We start from the raw sequence: 24,703 nt of genomic DNA on the forward strand, positions 1-24,703 counted from the left end.
CTAATTAATATATATCTGACATCTAATTCCATCTCTGACGTCTAATTAATATATCTCTGACATCTAATTCCATCTCTGACATCTAATTAATATATATCTGACATCTAATTATGTATCTGACATCTAATTAATATATATCTGACATCTAATTCCATCTCTGACATCTAATTAATATATCTCTGACATCTAATTAATATATCTCTGACATCTAATTAATATATCTCTGACATCTAATTAATATATCTCTGACATCTAATTAATATATCTCTGACATCTAATTAATATATCTCTGACATCTAATTCCATCTCTGACATCTAATTAATATATATCTGACATCTAATTCCATCTCTGACATCTAATTCCATCTCTGACATCTAATGAATATATCTCTGACATCTAATGAATATATCTCTGACATCTAATTCCATCTCTGACATCTAATGAATATATATCTGACATCTAATTCCATCTCTGACATCTAATTAATATATCTCTGACATCTAATTAATATATCTCTGACATCTAATTAATATATCTCTGACATCTAATTAATATATCTCTGACATCTAATTAATATATCTCTGACATCTAATTAATATATCTCTGACATCTAATTCCATCTCTGACATCTAATTAATATATATCTGACATCTAATTCCATCTCTGACATCTAATTCCATCTCTGACATCTAATTCCATCTCTGACATCTAATGAATATATCTCTGACATCTAATGAATATATCTCTGACATCTAATTCCATCTCTGACATCTAATGAATATATATCTGACATCTAATTCCATCTCTGACATCTAATTAATATATCTCTGACATCTAATTAATATATCTCTGACATCTAATTAATATATCTCTGACATCTAATTAATATATCTCTGACATCTAATTAATATATCTCTGACATCTAATTAATATATCTCTGACATCTAATTCCATCTCTGACATCTAATGAATATATCTCTGACATCTAATTCCATCTCTGACATCTAATTAATATATCTCTGACATCTAATTCCATCTCTGACATCTAATTAATATATCTCTGACATCTAATTAATATATCTCTGACATCTAATTGATATATCTCTGACATCTAATGAATATATCTCTGACATCTAATTAATATATCTCTGACATCTAATTAATATATCTCTGACATCTAATTAATATATCTCTGACATCTAATTATGTATCTGACATCTAATTAATATATATCTGACATCTAATTATTCCATCTCTGACATCTAATTAATATATCTCTGACATCTAATTATGTATCTGACATCTAATTAATATATATCTGACATCTAATTCCATCTCTGACATCTAATTAATATATCTCTGACATCTAATTCCATCTCTGACATCTAATTAATATATCTCTGACATCTAATTAATATATCTCTGACATCTAATTCTGTATCTGACATCTAATTAATATATATCTGACATCTAATTAATATATCTCTGACATCTAATTAATATATCTCTGACATCTAATTAATATATCTCTGACATCTAATTAATATATCTCTGACATCTAATTATGTATCTGACATCTAATTCCATCTCTGACATCTAATTAATATATCTCTGACATCTAATTATGTATCTGACATCTAATGAATATATCTCTGACATCTAATTCCATCTCTGACATCTAATTCCATCTCTGACATCTAATGAATATATATCTGACATCTAATTATGTATCTGACATCTAATTAATATATATCTGACATCTAATTCCATCTCTGACGTCTAATTAATATATCTCTGACATCTAATTCCATCTCTGACATCTAATTCCATCTCTGACATCTAATTAATATATATCTGACATCTAATTATGTATCTGACATCTAATTAATATATCTGACATCTAATTCCATCTCTGACATCTAATTAATATATCTCTGACATCTAATTAATATATGACATCTAATTAATATATCTCTGACATCTAATTCCATCTCTGACATCTAATTAATATATCTCTGACATCTAATTCCATCTCTGACATCTAATTCTCTGACATCTAATTAATATATCTCTGACATCTAATTAATATATCTCTGACATCTAATTAATATATCTCTGACATCTAATTAATATATCTCTGACATCTAATTAATATATCTCTGACATCTAATTAATCTCTGACACATCTCTGAATCTAACATCTAATTAATATATATCTGACATCTAATTAATATATCTCTGACATCTAATTAATATATCTCTGACATCTAATTCTGTATCTGACATCTAATTAATATATATCTGACATCTAATTAATATATCTCTGACATCTAATTAATATATCTCTGACATCTAATTAATATATCTGACATCTAATTAATATATCTCTGACATCTAATTATGTATCTGACATCTAATTCCATCTCTGACATCTAATTAATATATTCTGACATCTAATTATGTATCTGACATCTAATTAATATATATCTGACATCTAATTCCATCTCTGACATCTAATTAATATCTCTGACATCTAATTAATATATCTCTGACATCTAATTCCATCTCTGACATCTAATTATATCTCTGACATCTAATTCCATCTCTGACATCTGACATCTAATTCCATCTCTGACATCTAATTCCATCTCTGACATCTAATTCCATCTCTGACATCTAATTGAATATATCTCTGACATCTAATTAATATATCTCTGACATCTAATTCCATCTCTGACATCTAATAATATATATCTGACATCTAATTCCATCTCTGACATCTAATTAATATATCTCTGACATCTAATTAATATATCTCTGACATCTAATTAATATATCTCTGACATCTAATTAATATATCTCTGACATCTAATTAATATATCTCTGACATCTAATTCCATCTCTGACATCTAATAATATATCTCTGACATATTCCATCTCTGACATCTAATTAATATATCTCTGACATCTAATTCCATCTCTGACATCTAATTAATATATCTCTGACATCTAATTAATATATCTCTGACATCTAATTAATATATCTCTGACATCTAATTAATATATCTCTGACATCTAATTATCTCTGACATCTAATTAATATATCTCTGACATCTAATTAATATATCTCTGACATCTAATTAATATATATCTGACATCTAATTTCCATCTCTGACATCTAATTAATATATCTCTGACATCTAATTATATCTGACATCTAATTAATATATATCTGACATCTAATTCCATCTCTGACATCTAATTAATATATCTCTGACATCTATTATCTCTGACATCTAATTAATATATCTCTGACATCTAATTAATATATCTCTGACATCTAATTCTGTATCTGACATCTAATTAATATATATCTGACATCTAATTAATATATCTCTGACATCTAATTAATATATCTCTGACATCTAATTAATATATCTCTGACATCTAATTAATATATCTCTGACATCTAATTATGTCTCTGACATCTAATTCCATCTCTGACATCTAATTAATATATCTCTGACATCTAATTAATGTATCTCTGACATCTAATGAATATATCTCTGACATCTAATTAATATTCCATCTCTGACATCTAATGAATATATATCTGACATCTCTATGATCTGACATCTAATTAATATATATCTGACATCTATTCCATCTCTGACATCTAATAATATATCTCTGACATCTAATTCCATCTCTGACATCTAATTCCATCTCTGACATCTAATAATATATATCTGACATCTAATTATCTCTGACATCTAATTAATATATATCTGACATCTAATTCCATCTCTGACATCTAATTAATATATCTCTGACATCTAATAATATATCTCTGACATCTAATTCCATCTCTGACATCTAATTAATATATCTCTGACATCTAATTCCATATATCTAATTCTCTGACATCTAATTAATATATCTCTGACATCTAATTAATATATCTCTGACATCTAATTAATATATCTCTGACATCTAATTAGTATATCTCTGACATCTAATGAATATATCTCTGACATCTAATTCCATCTCTGACATCTAATTAATATATCTCTGACATCTAATTAATATATCTCTGACATCTAATTAATATATATCTGACATCTAATTAATATATCTCTGACATCTAATTAATATATCTCTGACATCTAATTAATATATCTCTGACATCTAATTAATATATCTCTGACATCTAATTAATATATCTCTGACATCTAATTAATATATCTCTGACATCTAATTACATCTCTGACATCTAATTCCATCTCTGACATCTAATTAATATATCTCTGACATCTAATTAATATATCTGACATCTAATTAATATATCTCTGACATCTAATTCCATCTCTGACATCTAATTAATATATCTCTGACATCTAATTAATATATCTCTGACATCTAATTCTGTATCTCTGACATCTAATTAATATATCTCTGACATCTAATTAATATATCTCTGACATCTAATTAATATATCTCTGACATCTAATTAATATATCTCTGACATCTAATTATTGACATCTAATCTCTCTGACATCTAATGAATATATATCTGACATCTAATTAATGTATCTGACATCTAATTAATATATATCTGACATCTAATTCCATCTCTGACATCTAATTAATATATCTCTGACATCTAATTCCATCTCTGACATCTAATTAATATATATCTGACATCTAATTATGTATCTGACATCTAATTAATATATATCTGACATCTAATTCCATCTCTGACATCTAATTATATCTCTGACATCTAATTAATATATCTCTGACATCTAATTAATATATCTCTGACATCTAATTAATATATATCTGACATCTAATTAATATATATCTGACATCTAATTCCATCTCTGACATCTAATTCCATCTCTGACATCTAATTAATATATCTCTGACATCTAATTCCATCTCTGACATCTAATTCCATCTCTGACATCTAATTCCATCTCTGACATCTAATTAATATATCTCTGACATCTAATTAATATATCTCTGACATCTAATTAATATATCTCTGACATCTAATTATGTATCTGACATCTAATTCCATCTCTGACATCTAATTATGTATCTGACATCTAATTAATATATCTCTGACATCTAATTAATATATCTCTGACATCTAATTAATATATATCTGACATCTAATTCTGTATCTGACATCTAATTCTGTATCTGACATCTAATTAATATATATCTGACATCTAATTCCATCTGACATCTAATTCCATCTCTGACATCTAATTCCATCTCTGACATCTAATTAATATATCTCTGACATCTAATTAATATATCTCTGACATCTAATTCCATCTCTGACATCTAATGAATATCTCTGACATCTAATTCCATTCTGACATCTAATTAATATATCTCTGACATCTAATTAATATATCTCTGACATCTAATTAATATATCTCTGACATCTAATTTATATCTCTGACATCTAATTAATATATCTCTGACATCTAATTAATATATCTCTGACATCTAATTAATCCATCTCTGACATCTAATTAATATATCTCTGACATCTAATCTCTGACATCTAATTAATATATATTGACATCTAATTATCTCTGACATCTAATTAATATATCTCTGACATCTAATTAATATATCTCTGACATCTAATTAATATATCTCTGACATCTAATTCTGTATCTGACATCTAATTAATATATCTCTGACATCTAATTCCATATCTGACATCTAATTAATATATCTCTGACATCTAATTAATATATATCTGACATCTAATTAATATATCTCTGACATCTAATTAATATATCTCTGACATCTAATTAATATATCTCTGACATCTAATTCTGTATCTGACATCTAATTAATATATCTCTGACATCTAATGAATATATCTCTGACATCTAATTAATATATCTCTGACATATAATTAATATATCTCTGACATCTAATTCTGTATCTGACATCTAATTAATATATATCCGACATCTAATTAATATATCTCTGACATCTAATTAATATATATCTGACATCTAATTATTCCATCTCTGACATCTAATTAATATATCTCTGACATCTAATTATGTATCTGACATCTAATTAATATATATCTGACATCTAATTCCATCTCTGACATCTAATTATGTATCTGACATCTAATTAATATATCTCTGACATCTAATTAATATATCTCTGACATCTAATTCCATCTCTGACATCTAATTAATATATATCTGACATCTAATTAATATATCTCTGACATCTAATTAATATATCTCGGACATCTAATTAATATATCTCTGACATCTAATTCCATCTCTGACATCTAATTAATATATATCTGACATCTAATTAATATATCGCTGACATCTAATTCCATCTCTGACATCTAATTAATATATATCTGACATCTAATTAATATATCTCTGACATCTAATTAATATATCTCTGACATCTAATTATGTATCTGACATCTAATTCCATCTCTGACATCTAATTAATATATCTCTGACATCTAATTCCATCTCTGACATCTAATTAATATATATCTGACATCTAATTAATATATCTCTGACATCTAATTAATATATCTCTGACATCTAATTATGTATCTGACATCTAATTCCATCTCTGACATCTAATTCCATCTCTGACATCTAATTAATATATATCTGACATCTAATTATGTATCTGACATCTAATTAATATATATCTGACATCTAATTCCATCTCTGACGTCTAATTAATATATCTCTGACATCTAATTCCATCTCTGACATCTAATTCCATCTCTGACATCTAATTAATATATATCTGACATCTAATTATGTATCTGACATCTAATTCCATCTCTGACATCTAATTAATATATCTCTGACATCTAATTCCATCTCTGACATCTAATTCCATCTCTGACATCTAATTAATATATCTCTGACATCTAATTAATATATCTCTGACATCTAATTAATATATATCTGACATCTAATTAATATATCTCTGACATCTAATTAATATATCTCTGACATCTAATTAATATATCTCTGACATCTAATTCCATCTCTGACATCTAATTAATATATCTCTGACATCTAATTCCATCTCTGACATCTAATTAATATATATCTAAAATCAGGTTTGGAAAATGAATGTGTATTTTGTTTTGATTAGACCCTTAGATGCTCATTGTATGATTGGTACATAAACCTTTAGATGCTCATTGTATGATTGGATATAAACCTTTAGATGCTCATTGTATGATTGGTACATAAACCCTTAGATGCTCATTGTATTATTGGTATATAAACCCTTAGATGCTCATTGTATGATTGGATATAAACCCTTAGATGCTCATTGTATGATTGGTACATAAACCCATAGATGCTCATTGTATGATTGGTACATAAACCCTTAGATGCTCATTGTATGATTGGTACATAAACCCGTAGATGCTCATTGTATGATTGGATATAAACCCTTAGATGCTCATTGTATGATTGGTACATAAACCCTTAGATGGTCATTGTATGATTGGTACATAAACCCTTAGATGCTCATTGTATGATTGGTACATAAACCCTTAGATGCTCATTGTATGATTGGTACATAAACCCTTAGATGCTCATTGTATGATTGGTACATAAACCCTTAGATGCTCATTGTATGATTGGTACATAAACCCTTAGATGCTCATTGTATGATTGGTACATAAACCCTTAGATGCTCATTGTATGATTGGATATAAACCCTTAGATGCTCATTGTATGATTGGTACATAAACCCTTAGATGCTCATTGTATGATTGGTACATAAACCCTTAGATGCTCATTGTATGATTGGTACATAAACCCTTAGATGCTCATTGTATGATTGGTACATAAACCCTTAGATGCTCATTGTATGATTGGTATATAAACCCTTAGATGCTCATTGTATTATTGGTACATAAACCCTTAGATGCTCATTGTATGATTGGATATAAACCCTTAGATGCTCATTGTATGATTGGTACATAAACCCTTAGATGCTCATTGTATGATTGGATATAAACCCTTAGATGCTCATTGTATGATTGGTACATAAACCCTTAGATGCTCATTGTATGATTGGATATAAACCCTTAGATGCTCATTGTATGATTGGATATAAACTGAAACATGAGGTGGCGGCTGAAACATGAGGTGGCGGCTGAAACATGAGGTGGCGGCTGAAACATGAGGTGGCGGCTGAAACATGAGGTGACGGCTGAAACATGAGGTGACGGCTGAAACATGAGGTGACGGCTGAAACATGAGGTGGCGGCTGAAACATGAGGTGGCGGCTGAAACATGAGGTGGCGGCTGAAACATGAGGTGGCGGCTGAAACGAGCCTCTTGCCCACACAATTTGCTTAATATAAGGAATTTGAAATTATTTATACTTTTACTTTTGATTATTTAAGTATATTTTAGCACTAACATTGACTTTTGATACTTAAGCATATTTAAAACCAAATACTTTTAGACTTTTACTCCAGTAGTAATTTACTGGGTGACTTTCACTGTTACTTGAGTCATTTTCTATTAAGGTGTCTTTACCATTAAGTCTGACAATTGAGTACTTTTCCCACCACTTGTTTCTACCATGGGGCGGCAGGGTAGCCTAGTGATTATAGCATTGGGCTAGTAACCGGAAGGTTGCAAGTTCAAATCCCCAAGCTGACAAGGTACAAATCTGAACAGGCAGTTAACCCACTGTTCCTAGGCCGTCATTGAAAATAAGAATTTGTTCTTAAAACCTGTTAAGGCTACCCCCCTACTTTGTGCAATTTCCGCCTGAAGACATACCCAATTCTAACAGCCTGTAGCTCAGGCCCAGAAGCAAGGATATGCATATTCTTGTTACCATTTGATAGAAAACACTCTTAAGTTTGTGTAAATGTGAATTGAATGTAGGCGAATATAACACAATAGATCTGGTAGAAGCCAAACATTCAGTTATGATACTGGGGATAATTTCAAATAAGAGCATAAGTAGGCAACAGTATTTGCCCAAAGTTTCAGACAGATACCTCTAGGAACGAGTGAGGCACATGCCATTGGGCATGAAGTCACCCAGGTGTCCCTCACAAGTTTCCCAAATGTACCCAAGTGGCCGAATTGGTACATTGATACATTGATGAAAATAACTATATACAAAATACAAAAAACTATTCAAACATACCCAGAAAAATATATATTGGAAAATTGAAGAAAAAATGAACATTTCCAAAATGTTTAAATAACATGGGTAACTATTTACACATTCAATGTTCAATAATGTGAAGACCCTCTACAATATTGTGCTGCTGATGCCACAGCCCATAGCAGTCTCTTTCTGCTGTGAAGCAGAGGGTCACTGAACAGGTGGTGCAGCCGACAGAGGATTTCTTGTGGCAAAGAGCACAACGAAGCCTCCTTACTAAGCCCCTTTTGCACTCATTCCTGCCTGCAATAAGGAATTTAAGCATGTGCACACCACTGGTTGTAGGAACAGAAGGGACAGAGGTAGAGGGGAATGAAGGTGCTACAGTGGTCTTGCTGTAGCTAGCAAGCTCCTGGATGAGCAGCTCTCTGAAGGCTAGCTGTGAGATGGGGGGCTGTCCACAGCTCCTGGCCATTTCCTTCTGGAGGATGAAGGAATTCACCACAGCAATGTCAATGAAATGGTAAAACAATGTCTTGTACCATTTCATGGTTTTGTGGAGAACATTATAGTATCCTATCAGCGCATCCGACAGGTCGACACCTCCCATGTTCTTATTGTAGTCCTTTACTGCAGTTGGAATGGGGACATTTTTGGTGGTCCATGCCCCAGTAGCATCCTTCACACGCCTGACGACGTGATCACCACTGAAGGACTTGTGGATAGTGGAGCACATCGCCACCTCTCTGGTGTCCATCCACTTCACAAACAGCAGGCCATCTTCTCGGATCCATCTCATGGTACCCCGCTCAGCCTGCTTAGGCATGTCATTTACCCTGGTTTTCGGAAAGCCCACTCTGTTGGACCGAATGGTGCCACAAGCCCACACATCCCGCTTCCTCAGGTCTGTGAACAGGGTAGGGCTTGTGTAGAAGTTATCCACAAACAGTTTGTAGCCCTTCCCTAGCAGCTGCAAATCTAATAACTGCATAACGGAGTCATAGCTAAGTCCCTTCCCGGTCGCACAACTGTTCTTACCCTCATAGACAAAAAAATTGCACGTGTATGCACACGCAGAATCAGCCAAAACAAACAGCTTGTAACCCCATTTAGTTGGTTTGTTACGCATGTAGTGTTTTAGGCCATTTCTGGCCTTTGAGGCTACCATCCTCTCATCTATGGAAAGGTTCTGGGCAGGCTGAAAATAAGTATTGCAGGCCTCAATGATGTCGAGGTAGAGAGGTTTAATTTTGCAGAGCTTATCAAACCTCGCCGTGCCTCGTTTCGTCTCATTGTCCTTATCAACTTCTGGGTCACTGATATGAAGTGCCCGTGAAATTGTCAGAAACCTTTTGCATGACATGACTGTGGAGGGAAAAGGCAGTTGATAGAGGGGTGCAGATTTCCAGTAGTCCTTCAGGGTTTTTAGCTTTACAAGACCCATGTAAATGACCATAGAAAAGTAACAAAAAAGATCTGACATGGAAATGGGCTTCCATGCCTCTTTCTTGGCTTCCTGCCTCTTAGCTCCGTTCCTATTAGTGTTCAACACCAGGGAATCAACAACTCCTGGGGTGAAAAACAACTGAAAAAGTTGTATGGGGCTGTACTTAGAGGTCATGTCCAGCTGAGGACCTGGTGGCCTCTTTGGTCTGAGAGGTGGTGGGGCCACATCCTCCTCCAGCACAGAGTGCCAACGACCCTCCTCCGCACTGCCAGCAGGTTCCACACTTCCCTTCCTCCGCTTCTTTGTCACCGGCTTCACACCTCTTGATGGCCGGGTGGGGGTAGGTGTGGTGCCGGAGACAGCAGGGGTCCGGCTGGATGGACCAGCTTCAGTGGGGGATTTGCACCTTGGCAGTATGGGCTCCCAATCAGAATCACTGGGACTGTGAAATAAAGACACAGACAAACATACAGATTATATACAGAGTAAGTGAGGTGTTGTTCATTCCATGTTTAGATAAAATACATGTACAAAAACATGTAATATATACAGGCACACAGACATACACCCACAATGTAGAGCAATGTTTACTTTATACATTTCATTATACTTATATGTACTTTATATTTCATGTCCTAGTCATATTTTTATATATGCCAAATAAAATATAAATATCTCAAACTCAAATGAATAATATGTGATATTATTAATTTCAAACAATGTTTACTCACCAATCCAACACAGAATCTTCTCCATATAAGAACATAACCTCAGAAACCGAGTCAAAAGAATTGTCACTGTCTGATTCATCTTGTAGTAATTCACTGTCACTATCTCGAGCAATCTCATCAATTATATCGTGTAGATCTGTATGCTTTGTCTTGGTCTTCGATTTTAAAGATTTACTTGCCATATTTAGTCTTTGAAAATGCTCTCCAAAAGAAATGCTGCGCGTAACCACAGTTGGTGCGTCTGGAAGAATTTTCAATGGAGAATGGTTGTCGACACGCATGGCTTTCCCACAAAGGATAGGCTTCCTGGATAGAACCATCACATGTTTTCGTTTACCTGAGCTCATTGGCTATCTAACCAGGTAGATTTCAAGAGGATCAGTGGTCATTGGTCCGAAATACAGTCAATCAATAAAGACCCGATCCAATCATTGGTGCGCAATTGGGTCATTGTTTGCTGGGTTGCAATCACTTCCTTTCGGTCAATATGTCCCGGAAAAGAACCATGCGTTGTGGTTGTTCTACTAACAAACAGGTGACTGCAATGAGACCAAACATGACTCGATAAACGTCAGTTTAGATTGAGTAATTACATCGAACGTTACATCCAAAGTTGGAGGACACAGAATTGACTACACAAGACATTTACAATTTTTTTTAAATATTTTTTTTATTTTACTTGGCAATACTAGGCTGTCATGACAACGGGCGTTACTTTACCACGTATGATTCCTGGTTAGAGTCCTCACTCTACCGGTTCACTGGGATCACGTCGAGCTCACGTCTCGTCATGTGATCTAGTGGTGGGAAGCATTCTGATTTTTTAACATTCTTTTGGGTGTCATTACGTTGATGTATCTAGTAAACAATGGATACGTAACAATGGGGTTGTGACGGATAGAAGGAGTCACTACAGGTGTGAACAAGCCTTTACATCCAGGTTGCCTGAAGCTGAATGGAAAGTGCAATGACCTGACCAGTGTGTGATTTTAAGGAAATAGTATGTTCACATTTTACAGAGTGTGTGGCTTCAAAGGGGAAATCTGGGATTGCTACATCTAATTTCAAACTTTTAAAATAATGATATACACTCATGGATTATTGGGGAATATAACTTATACATGCCTCATGGGCTTAGTTCAGCTGCCGTACCCCATCAGAACCCACCTATAACTTATACATGCCTCATGGGCTTAGTTCAGCTGCCGTACCCCATCAGAACCCACCTATAACTTATACATGCCTCATGGGCTTAGTTCAGCTGCCGTACCCCATCAGAACCCACCTATAACTTATACATGCCTCATGGGCTTAGTTCAACTGCCGTACCCCATCAGAACCCACCTATAACTTATACATGCCTCATGGGCTTAGTTCAGCTGCCGTACCCCATCAGAACCCACCTATAACTTATACATGCCTCATGGGCTTAGTTCAACTGCCGTACCCCATCAGAACCCACCTATAACTTATACATGCCTCATGGGCTTAGTTCAGCTGCCGTACCCCATCAGAACCCACCTATAACTTATACATGCCTCATGGGCTTAGTTCAGCTGCCGTACCCCATCAGAACCCACCTATAACTTATACATGCCTCATGGGCTTAGTTCAACTGCCGTACCCCATCAGAACCCACCTATAACTTATACATGCCTCATGGGCTTAGTTCAACTGCCGTACCCCATCAGAACATAAAAGCCTGTTTTTACCTCGTTGTTTGTAAAACAATGTAATTCTAAACAAACGCTGTATATTCTCACAGTTTGGTTAAAACTATAATCCTTTTTTTTTTTACCAAAACAGTGGCGGGGTAGCGACTTGTTATTGGTTGAACTGCAGATTTCCCCTGTAAAGTAATAAAATGCTCTCATCGAGATAAAAACTCCGGAGGTGAAAACACAACAAACAACAACAACAGATCATTGTTTAACACATTTTCTTTTCAAAACAGGATTTATTAATTATGTACATATTCATATTCAGCTTCTACATCTGTGTAAAGGTACTTAGAAGTAAGAGAAAACATATCTGGTTATTTGCCAGAATGTTTTATTTCATTGAACAGCGTTACCCACTCCAGTCAGCAGATGGCGACGTGTCTTTCAGGTGATGCTTCTTGGTGACGTGTATTCTAGTGGACGGGGCGTGATGCTTCTTGGTGACGTATATTCTAGTGGACGGGGCTTCTTCAACAACAACACGGCTACTGATTCAACCACTTCGCTGCTTGCAAGCAAACACAAAACCTAAACATTGAAGCTCTTTGGACCATTTGTGTTTATATGAATCTCAGTGTTTTAAACAAAAGTATGTTTACATATACACTCCTTAACTTACATGCAATTTGCTTGTTTACTTAAATAAGCATATTTGTTAAATTCGTACTGAGTTTAGCACTAGGCTAGTTGCTAAAGCTAGCTAGCTAGCTAGCTAATATGAGTTCACTAAGCTACTGCCCTCTTGCTAAAGAAGAGGATGTCTACCGGACGGAGAAAGAAGCTCTGGGGCTGAACATTATTGTAAAAGATGAAGAGGAGATTACAGTGAAAGGAGAGGAAGAAGCTTTCAGAATAAAACAGGAGGAAGAGGAGGCTGTTACAGTGAAAGAAGAGGAAGAACCTTTTGGAGTGAAAGAGGAAGAGGGGATAGAGGCTGTCACAGTGGAAGAGGAAGAGGAGGATGTAGAAGCTTTCAGAATGAAAAAGGAGGAAGAGGCCATAACATTGAAAGAAGAAGGGAATTTAGTGAAAAAAGAGGAAGAACCTTTTGGAGTAAAAGAGGAAGAGGAGGCTATCTCAATAACAGAGGAGGAGGCTATCTCAATAAAAGAGGAGGGGGAAGATGTTTTGGGAGTGACAGAGGAGGATGGAGATGGAGAGGAGGAAGAGACTGAAGATCCTGTTAACACCAGTGAGTATTGTCTTAAAAACAGGGGACATTAGCTCTGCAGTTGTTGAACGAGGCTGTGTGTTTTTAAAGGGACTTTTAAAGGAGCGTTCTACTGAAGTTCTACACTTGAATATGTTGTTCAGTATTGAGTTGTTAAAGGAGAAGATGGCCAATGGTACATGCGTGTGGCCAACAGCCCTAACCATTGATTCTAGGATAATTAGAAAAGCCCAATGAGCTTAGTTCAACTGTCGTTCCCCAGGGGTAGGCCTATTTACTTTTGAGTCATTTAGCAGACAATCTTATCCAGAGAGACTTACAGTACTGAGTCATTTAGCAGACAATCTTATCCAGAGAGACTTACAGTACTGAGTCATTTAGCAGACAATCTTATCCAGAGAGACTTACAGTAGTGAATCATTTAGCAGACTCTCTTATCCAGAGAGACTTACAGTAGTGAATCATTTAGAAGACTCTCTTATCCAGAGAGACTTACAGTAGTGAGTCATTTAGCAGACAATCTTATCCAGAGAGACTTACAGTAGTGAATCATTTAGCAGACAATCTTATCCAGAGAGACTTACAGTAGTGAATCATTTAGCAGACAATCTTATCCAGAGAGACTTACAGTAGTGAATCATTTAGCAGACAATCTTATCCAGAGAGACTTACAGTAGTGAATCATTTAGCAGACAATCTTATCCAGAGAGACTTACAGTAGTGAATCATTTAGCAGACAATCTTATCCAGAGAGACTTACAGTAGTGAATCATTTAGCAGACAATCTTATCCAGAGAGACTTACAGTAGTGAATCATTTAGCAGACAATCTTATCCAGAGAGACTTACAGTAGTGAGTTTAGCAGACAATCTTATCCAGAGAGACTTACAGTAGTGAATCATTTAGCAGACAATCTTATCCAGAGAGACTTACAGAAATAGCCAAATTCACTCATTTGAAGTGGTGTCCACATACTGTTGTATAAACAGTATATCTTAGATTAATTCTGACCATTTTGAAGAAATGTATACTGCCTACGGCATCTCAAGATGGACAAACAGTACTATTGCAGTTTTAGGCTACTCTCCTTAATAGTACTTATGTGAGCACACTCGTTAGGTTCGCCAGCCGAACCGAAGCATGTGGAAGGCTGTTGGGTTGGTCAGGCAGCCAGGCAGTTAGAGTGTTAGGCCAGTAACCATAAAGGTTGCTAGATCAAATCCCCCGAACTGACAAGGTAAAACACTCTGCCGTTCTGCCCCTGAACAAGGCAGTTAACCCACTGTTCCCCTGGTAGGCCGTCATTTTAAATAATAATTTGTTATTGACTGACTTGCCTAGTTAAATAAAGGTAATATAATTTAGAATAAAAAAAAATAGCGATATTAACGCTTTGTCCGCTTGCACAAGTTTAAATTTTTTTGTCAGACAACAGAGGAACTAGATAGGCAATTCAAATCATCTAGTTAACTATTTGGCGTCAAATCAAATGTTATTGGTCACACGCACCAAATACAACAGGTGTGTAGACCTTAGTGAAATGCTTACTGACAATACATGGACATGTATTAATGTCAATGTCTTGTCCCCACTGTCCTAAAATAATTTACCACCTGCACTCGTGTTTAACCGCAAATTGGCCCGACACACAGCAGCCAATACAGGTGCTGAAATGAAACGCTGCTCCGGCTGGAAAACCGTCTCTCAAGAACTCAACGTTGGCTTTTCCTCTATTCAATAATTCTGACAAAGTTACCAAAATATTCCTGGATTCATTGACAAGCAGGGAGGGGGGTAGTAGCTAATTGTCATACCTGAGTAAAAGATACCTTAATGAAAATGACTCAAATGGAAAAATACGAGAGAAATAAGCCAAGAAAGTATTTGGTTTTAAAGATACTTAAGTTTGGGAGAGGCGAAGGTAGAGTCATGTGTCCTCCGAAACATGACCCGCCAAACCGCGCTCCTTAACACCCGCCCGCTTAACTCTGCACCAATGTGTCAGAGGAAACACAGTTCAACACAGTTCAACTGATGACCGAAATCAGCCTGCAGGCGTCTGACCCACCACAAGGAGTCACTAAAGAGCACGATGAGGCAAGTAGCGCCCCAGCGGATCAACAACATTGTAGTTACTCCACAACACTAACCTAATTGACAAGTAAAAGTAGGAAGCCTGTACAGAATACAAATATTCCAAAACATGCATCCTGTTTGCAATAAGGAACTAAAGCAAAACTGCAAAGAATGTGGCAAAGAAATGAACTATAGATTTATTTATTTAGCCTTTATGTAACTAGGCAAGTCAGTTAAGAACAAATTCTTATTGACAATGACGGCCTACCAAAAGACAAAATGCCTCCTGTGGGGACGGGGGCCTGGGATTCAAATAAATAAATGCAATATAAATAGGACAAAACACACATCACAACAAGAGAGAGACAACACAACACTACATAAAGAGAGACCTAAGACAACAACATAGCAAGGCAGCAACACATGACAACACAACACTACATAAAGAGAGACCTAAGACAACAACATAGCAAGGCAGCAACACATGACAACACAACACTACATAAAGAGAGACCTAAGACAACAACATAGCAAGGCAGCAACACATGACAACACAACACTACATAAAGAGAGACCTAAGACAACAACATAGCAAGGCAGCAACACATGACAACACAACATGGTAGCAACACAACATGGTAGCAGCACAAAACATGGTACAAACATTATTGGGCACAGTCAACAGCACAAAGGTCAAGGAGGTAGAGACAACAATACATCACACAAAACAAAGCAGCCACAACTGTCAGTAAGAGTGTCCATGATTGAGTGTTTTAATGAAGAGATTGAGATAAAACTGTCCAGTTTGAGTGTTTGTTGCAGCTCGTTCCAGTCGCTAGCTGCAGCGAACTGAAAAGAGGAGCGACCCAGGGATGTGTGTGCTTTGGGGACCTTTACCAGAATGTGACTGGCAGAACAGGTGTTGTATGTGGAGGATGAGGGCTGCAGTAGATATCTCAGATAGTGGGGATGGAGGCCTATGAGGGTTTTATAAATAAGCATCAACCATTGGGTCTTGCGACGGGTATACAGAGATGACCGGTTATCAGAGGTATAGAGTGCAGTGATGTGTCCTATAAGGAGCATTGGTGGCAAATCTGATGGCCGAATGGTAAAGACCATCTAGCCGCTCGAGAGCACCCTTACCTGCTGACCTATACATTATGTTTCCGTAATCTAGCATGGGTAGGATGGTCATCTAAATCAGGGTTAGTTTGGCAGCTGGGGTGAAAGAGGAGCGATTACGATAGAGGAAACCAAGTCTAGATTTATCTTTAGCCTGCAGCTTTGATATGTGCTGAGAGAAGGACATCCATCCATACTCCCAAGTACTGGTATGAGGTGACTACCTCAAGCTCTAAACCCTCAGAGGTAGTAATAACACCTGTGGGAAGAGGGACATTCTTCTTACCAAACCACATGACCTTTGTTTTGGAGGTGTTCAGAACAAGGTTAAAGGGCAGAGAAAGCTTGTTGGACACTAAGAAAGCTTTGTTGTAAAACATTTAACGCAAAATCCGGGAGGGGCCAGCTGAGTATAAGACTGTATCATCTGCATATAAATGGATGAGAGAGCTTCCTCTGTCTGAGCTATGCTGTTGAAGTAAATTGAGAAGAGTGTGGGGCCTAGGATTGAGCCTTGGGGTACTCCCTTGGTGACAGGCAGTGGCTGAGACAGCAGATTTTCTGACTTTATACACTACCCTCTTTGAGAAGGGTAGTTAGCAAACCAGGTCAAAGACCACTAAGAGACACCAGTACTCCTTAGCCGGCCCACAAGAAGGGAATGGTCTACCGTATCAAAAGCTTTGGCCAAGTCAATAAAAATAGCAGCACGACATTGCTTAGTGTCAAGGGCAATGGTTACATCATTGAGGACCTTTAAGGTTGCAGTGACACATCCATAACCTGAGTGGAAACCAGATTACATACCAGAGAGAATACTATAGACATCAAGAAACCAGATTCCATACCAGAGAGAATACTATAGACATCAAGAAACCAGATTCCATACCAGAGAGAATACTATAGACATCAAGAAACCAGATTCCATAACAGAGAGAATACTATAGACATCAAGAAACCAGATTCCATACCAGAGAGTAACTATAGACATCAAGAAAGCCAGTCAGGTGATTATTGACAAGTTGTTCCAACACTTTTGATAAACAGGGAAAAATAGAAATAGGCCTTTAACAGTTAGGATCAGCTTGATCTCCCCTTTAAATAAAGGACCCACTGTAGCTGCCTTCCAAGCAATGGGAACCTCCCCAGAGAGGAGAGACAGGTTAAAAAGGTTGAAGATGATAGGGGGCAGCAACCTTAAAGAAGAAAGGGTCCTGAATACCATGTGTTATGTTTGGGGCAAATCCAATACAAAGCTCTTAGAGACGTACCCAGAAAGACTCACAGCTGTAATCACTGTCAAATGTGATTCCAACATGTATTGACTCTGGGGTGTGAATACTTAAGTAAATGAGATATTTCATTTTTAATAAATTTGATAAAAATGTCAACGGAAAAATAACTTTGTCGTTATGGAGTATTATGTGTAGATAGATGGGTGAGATAAATCATATTTAAGCAATTTTGAATTCAGGCTGTAATACCACAAAAATGTGGAATAAGTCAAGGGGTGTGAATACTTTTTGAAGGCACTGAACACAATCCATGTTTCAATTGACATCAATAAGGGGATCATAGCTTTAACCTGTCTCCCCCCTCATCTACACTGATTGAAGTGGATTTAACTAGTGACATCAATAAGGGGATCATAGCTTTAACCTGTCTCCCCCCCCCCCCCTCATCTACACTGATTGAAGTGGATTTAACTAGTGACATCAATAAGGGGATCATAGCTTTAACCTGTCTCCCCCCTCATCTACACTGATTGAAGTGGATTTAACTAGTGACATCAATAAGGGGATCATAGCTTTAACCTGTCTCCCCCTCATCTACACTGATTGAAGTGGATTTAACTAGTGACATCAATAAGGGATCATAGCTTTAACCTGTCTCCCCCCTCATCTACACTGATTGAAGTGGATTTAACTAGTGACATCAATAAGGGGATCATAGCTTTAACCTGTCTCCCCCTCATCTACACTGATTGAAGTGGATTTAACTAGTGACATCAATAAGGGGATCATAGCTTTAACCTGTCTCCCCCCACCTTCATCTACACTGATTGAAGTGGATTTAACTAGTGACATCAATAAGGGGATCATAGCTTTAACCTGTCCCCCCTCATCTACACTGATTGAAGTGGATTTAACTAGTGACATCAATAAGGGGATCATAGCTTTAACCTGTCTCCCCCCTCATCTACACTGATTGAAGTGGATTTAACTAGTGACATCAATAAGGGGATCATAGCTTTAACCTGTCTCCCCCCCTCCCTCATCTACACTGATTGAAGTGGATTTAACTAGTGACATCAATAAGGGGATCATAGCTTTAACCTGTCTCCCCCTCATCTACACTGATTGAAGTGGATTTAACTAGTGACATCAATAAGGGGATCATAGCTTTAACCTGTCTTCCCCCCTCATCTACACTGATTGAAGTGGATTTAACTAGTGACATCAATAAGGGGATCATAGCTTTAACCTGTCTCCCCCCATCTACACTGATTGAAGTGGATTTAACTAGTGACATCAATAAGGGGATCATAGCTTTAACCTGTCTCCCCCTCATCTACACTGATTGAAGTGGATTTAACTAGTGACATCAATAAGGGGATCATAGCTTTAACCTGTCCCCCCCCCCTCATCTACACTGATTGAAGTGGATTTAACTAGTGACATCAATAAGGGGATCATAGCTTTAACCTGTCTCCCCCTCATCTACACTGATTGAAGTGGATTTAACTAGTGACATCAATAAGGGGATCATAGCTTTAACCTGTCCCCCCTCATCTACACTGATTGAAGTGGATTTAACTAGTGCATCAATAAGGGGATCATGGCTTTAACCTGTCTCCCCCCTCATCTACACTGATTGAAGTGGATTTAACTAGTGACATCAATAAGGGGATCATAGCTTTAACCTGTCTCCCCCCTCATCTACACTGATTGAAGTGGATTTAACTAGTGACATCAATAAGGGGATCATAGCTTTAACCTGTCTTCCCCCCTCATCTACACTGATTGAAGTGGATTTAACTAGTGACATCAATAAGGGGATCATAGCTTTAACCTGTCTTCTCCCCCCTCATCTACACTGATTGAAGTGGATTTAACTAGTGACATCAATAAGGGGATCATAGCGTGAATGTTTTAAAAGTGTCTAGTATTTTTGGGGGGGAGGGAGGATACATTTTTTGTCTGCTGATAGTTGCTTCAGGGGTATTGAGTCTAATAATGCCGTAGGATCAGTCCAACAGTTGTTTAATTCAGATTTATATAGATTTTCATAGACGCTTTAAAAAGTGTCATTAATATCAAATCAAATAAAATCAAATGTATTTATATAGCCCTTCGTACATCAGCTGATATCTCAAAGTGCTGTACAGAAACCCAGCCTAAAACCCCAAACAGCAAGCAATGCAGGTGTAGAAGCACGGTGGCTAGGAAAAACTCCCTAGAAAGGCCAAAACCTAGGAAGAAACCTAGAGAGGAACCAGGCTATGTGGGGTGGCCAGTCCTCTTCTGGCTGTGCCGGGTGGAGATTATAACAGAACATGGCCAAGATGTTCAAATGTTCATAAATGACCAGCATGGTCGAATAATAACAAGGCAGAACAGTTGAAACTGGAGCAGCAGCACAGTCAGGTGGACCGGGGACAGCAAGGAGTCATCATGTCAGGTAGTCCTGGGGCACGGTCCTAGGGCTCAGGTCCTCTGAGAGAGAGAAAGAAAGAGAGAATTAGAGAGAGCATATGTGGGGTGGCCCGTCCTCTTCTGGCTGTGCCGGGTGGAGATTATAACAGAACATGGCCAAGATGTTCAAATGTTCATAAATGACCAGCATGGTCGAATAATAGTAAGGCAGAACAGTTGAAACTGGAGCAGCAGCATGGCCAGGTGGACTGGGGACAGCAAGGAGTCATCATGTCAGGTAGTCCTGGGGCATGGTCCTAGGGCTCAGGTCAGTTGAAACTGGAGCAGCAGCATGGCCAGGTGGACTGGGGACAGCAAGGAGTCATCGTGTCAGGTAGTCCTGGGGCATGTTCCTAGGGCTCAGGTCCTCCGAGAGAGAGAAAGAAAGAAGGAGAGAATTAGAGAACGCACACTTAGATTCACACAGGACACCGAATAGGACAGGAGAAGTACTCCATATATAACAAACTGACCCTAGCCCCCCGACACATAAACTACTGCAGCATAAATACTGGAGGCTGATACCATCACTAGTCTATTTATCCATTAGGCCTAATACATGTATCTTATACTGACTAGTCTATTACATGTATCCTATACTGACTAGTCTATTACATGTATCCTATACTGACTAGTCTAATACATGTATCCTATACTGACTAGTCTATTTATCCATTAGGCCTAATACATGTATCTTATACTGACTAGTCTATTACATGTATCCTATACTGACTAGTCTATTACATGTATCCTATACTGACTAGTCTAATACATGTATCCTATACTGACTAGTCTATTTATCTATTGGGTCTAATACATGTATCCTATACTGACTAGTCTATTACATGTATCCTATACTGACTAGTCTATTACATGTATCCTATACTGACTAGTCTATTACATGTATCCTATACTGACTAGTCTATTACATGTATCCTATACTGACTAGTCTATTTACCCATTTGGTCTAATAAATGCACAACACCACTAAGTTTAATAGTGTTTTTATTAGTTTACAAAGCACTACAGCCACTCTGTGATGACAAGCTCTCGTCTAGATTAAACCTCATAGGAAGACTGTTATTATGTGGAGGTTTCATTCAGGTCTCTCTGTTTAACTAAACTCTCTGTTTGTCTTCAGCAGGGGAGAGACCAGACACAGACTCTCACTGTGACAGCTTGAAGAGTGCTTCAGGGGAACCAGACCCAGAGATGTCCAAACCAGAAAGACGACGACACTGCTCTCAGTGTGGAAAGAGTTTTAGCTTGTTTGGGAACCTGAAACGACATGAGAGGACACACACAAAGGAGAGACCCTACCAATGCATTCAGTGTGGAAAGAATTTTAATTCATCAGAATATATGAAAAAACATGAAAAAATACACTCTAAGCCTTACCACTGCTCCCAGTGTGAAAGAAGTTTTACCCAACGGGGGGACCTGAAATCACATGAGAGGACACACACAGGAGAGAAGCCTTACCACTGCTCACAGTGTGAAAGGAATTTTTTCTCATCGGGGTCCTTGAAAAGACATGAAGGGACACACTCTGTGGAAAAACCTTTCCACTGTTCTCATTGTGAAAAGAGTTTTAAGAATTTATGGAACCTGAAAGAACATGAGCAAAGACACACAATGGAGAAGCCTTTCCAATGCTCCCACTGTGGAATTAAATTTACATGGTTTCAACAACTTAAAGAGCATGAAAGAATCCACATTGTAGAGAAAAGTTATCCGTGCCTCCGGTGTGGAAAGATATTTATGCAGTTAGGGCACCTGCAAGTCCATGAGGTAACACACACAGGGGAGAAGCCATACCAATGCTCCGAGTGTGGAAAGAGATATAGCACCTCACATGGACTTAAAAATCATCAGAAAACACACATTGTGCTCCCACAATTGTCTCATATTTTTGACTGAGAATGTGTTTTTGTTTTTGCTATACATGAAATCTAATTATAGAAATTGGACTCAAAAATAAATTTGTATGATTTATTTTTTGTTTTAAAATATAAATTGAATATGGAGTGAGTAAGTGCATGGCTTTCCCAGATTTCTATGACATATAATTAATTACAATATGAGTGAAATCATTTTCCAAATAATGGTAATTAAGTATATTAAAAAAGGTAGCTTTTCTGTGTTGGAACGGTGTGCGTATCCCAACTACAGAATGTTGTGGGCGTATACAAGTCATGAACGGGATACTTTGTGATTTTGGCAACGAGGCCCTTTATCTACCTCACCAGAGTCCGATGAACTCCTGGATATTATTTTTAGGTGTCTGTGTCCAGTATGGGGGGACGTTTGAGGTTTGTGAGTCAGTGCTAACTAGATGAAATAGAGGTAGGTGTGTGAGTCAGTGCTAACTAGATGAAATAGAGGTAGGTGTGTGAGTCAGTGCTAACTAGATGAAATAGAGGTAGGTGTGTGAGTCAGTGCTAACTAGATGAAATAGAGGTAGGTGTGTGAGTCAGTGCTAACTAGATGAAATAGAGGTAGGTGTGTGAGTCAGTGCTAACTAGATGAAATAGAGGTAGGTGTGTGAGTCAGTGCTAACTAGATGAAATAGAGGTAGGTGTGTGAGTCAGTGCTAACTAGATGAAATAGAGGTAGGTGTGTGAGTCAGTGCTAACTAGATGAAATAGAGGTAGGTTTGTGAGTCAGTGCTAACTAGATGAAATAGAGGTAGGTGTGTGAGTCAGTGCTAACTAGATGAAATAGAGGTAGGTTTGTGAGTCAGTGCTAACTAGATGAAATAGAGGTAGGTGTGTGAGTCAGTGCTAACTAGATGAAATAGAGGTAGGTGTGTGAGTCAGTGCTAACTAGATGAAATAGAGGTAGGTGTGTGAGTCAGTGCTAACTAGATGAAATAGAGGTAGGTTTGTGAGTCAGTGCTAACTAGATGGAATAGAGGTAGGTTTGTGAGTCAGTGCTAACTAGATGAAATAGAGGTAGGTGTGTGAGTCAGTGCTAACTAGATGAAATAGAGGTAGGTGTGTGAGTCAGTGCTAACTAGATGAAATAGAGGTAGGTGTGTGAGTCAGTGCTAACTAGATGGAATAGAGGTAGGTGTGTGAGTCAGTGCTAACTAGATGAAATAGAGGTAGGTGTGTGAGTCAGTGCTAACTAGATGAAATAGAGGTAGGTGTGTGAGTCAGTGCTAACTAGATGAAATAGAGGTAGGTGTGTGAGTCAGTGCTAACTAGATGGAATAGAGGTAGGTTTGTGAGTCAGTGCTAACTAGATGAAATAGAGGTAGGTGTGTGAGTCAGTGCTAACTAGATGAAATAGAGGTAGGTGTGTGAGTCAGTGCTAACTAGATGAAATAGAGGTAGGTGTGTGAGTCAGTGCTAACTAGATGAAATAGAGGTAGGTGTGTGAGTCAGTGCTAACTAGATGGAATAGAGGTAGGTTTGTGAGTCAGTGCTAACTAGATGAAATAGAGGTAGGTGTGTGAGTCAGTGCTAACTAGATGAAATAGAGGTAGGTGTGTGAGTCAGTGCTAACTAGATGAAATAGAGGTAGGTGTGTGAGTCAGTGCTAACTAGATGAAATA

The 24,703-nt window shown here is 37.0% G+C and overlaps 2 protein-coding genes across 3 annotated transcripts; one reads left to right on the top strand and one right to left on the bottom strand.

The window, feature by feature from the left end:
- Nucleotides 1-9,454: 9,454 nt before the first annotated feature.
- Nucleotides 9,455-12,148, bottom strand: LOC127918866 (piggyBac transposable element-derived protein 4-like). The gene is made up of 3 exons (XM_052502141.1): nucleotides 12,111-12,148; nucleotides 9,564-11,067; nucleotides 9,455-9,481 (listed from the first exon to the last, which is right to left on the bottom strand). Exons 1-3 carry the CDS (start codon nucleotides 12,146-12,148, stop codon nucleotides 9,455-9,457), a joined length of 1,569 nt encoding a protein of 522 aa, XP_052358101.1.
- A 1,380-nt stretch (nucleotides 12,149-13,528) lies between these two features.
- Nucleotides 13,529-23,139, top strand: LOC127918868 (zinc finger protein OZF-like). Of its 2 annotated transcripts, none has more exons than XM_052502145.1 (2): nucleotides 13,529-14,269; nucleotides 22,289-23,139. In XM_052502145.1, exons 1-2 carry the CDS (start codon nucleotides 13,795-13,797, stop codon nucleotides 23,062-23,064), a joined length of 1,251 nt encoding a protein of 416 aa, XP_052358105.1. In that variant the 5' UTR covers nucleotides 13,529-13,794; the 3' UTR covers nucleotides 23,065-23,139. The 2 variants fall into 2 exon arrangements, with proteins under 2 accessions (XP_052358105.1, XP_052358104.1); XM_052502144.1 differs by having other exon boundaries at nucleotides 13,530-14,269; nucleotides 22,286-23,139.
- Nucleotides 23,140-24,703: the final 1,564 nt, after the last annotated feature.

This window comes from Oncorhynchus keta, unplaced genomic scaffold, assembly GCF_023373465.1.
Source record: "Oncorhynchus keta strain PuntledgeMale-10-30-2019 unplaced genomic scaffold, Oket_V2 Un_contig_15132_pilon_pilon, whole genome shotgun sequence".
NCBI classification, from domain to species: domain Eukaryota; kingdom Metazoa; phylum Chordata; class Actinopteri; order Salmoniformes; family Salmonidae; genus Oncorhynchus; species Oncorhynchus keta.

Bases quoted from the DNA above. Each gene is read 5' to 3' on its own strand.
- LOC127918866 (XM_052502141.1), bottom strand. From the start codon at position 12,148: ATGACGAGACGTGAGCTCGACGTGATCCCAGTGAACCG. The intron at 11,068-12,110 runs GTAGAGTGAGGA...TTTATTTCACAG, and splicing joins GACGTGATCCCAGTGAACCG to TCCCAGTGATTCTGATTGGG. The intron at 9,482-9,563 runs GTAGCACCTTCA...TCCTTATTGCAG, and splicing joins CTAGCTACAGCAAGACCACT to GCAGGAATGAGTGCAAAAGG.
- LOC127918868 (XM_052502144.1), top strand. From the start codon at position 13,795: ATGAGTTCACTAAGCTACTGCCCTCTTGCTAAAGAAGAGGATGTCTAC. The intron at 14,270-22,285 runs GTGAGTATTGTC...GTTTGTCTTCAG, and splicing joins TGAAGATCCTGTTAACACCA to CAGGGGAGAGACCAGACACA.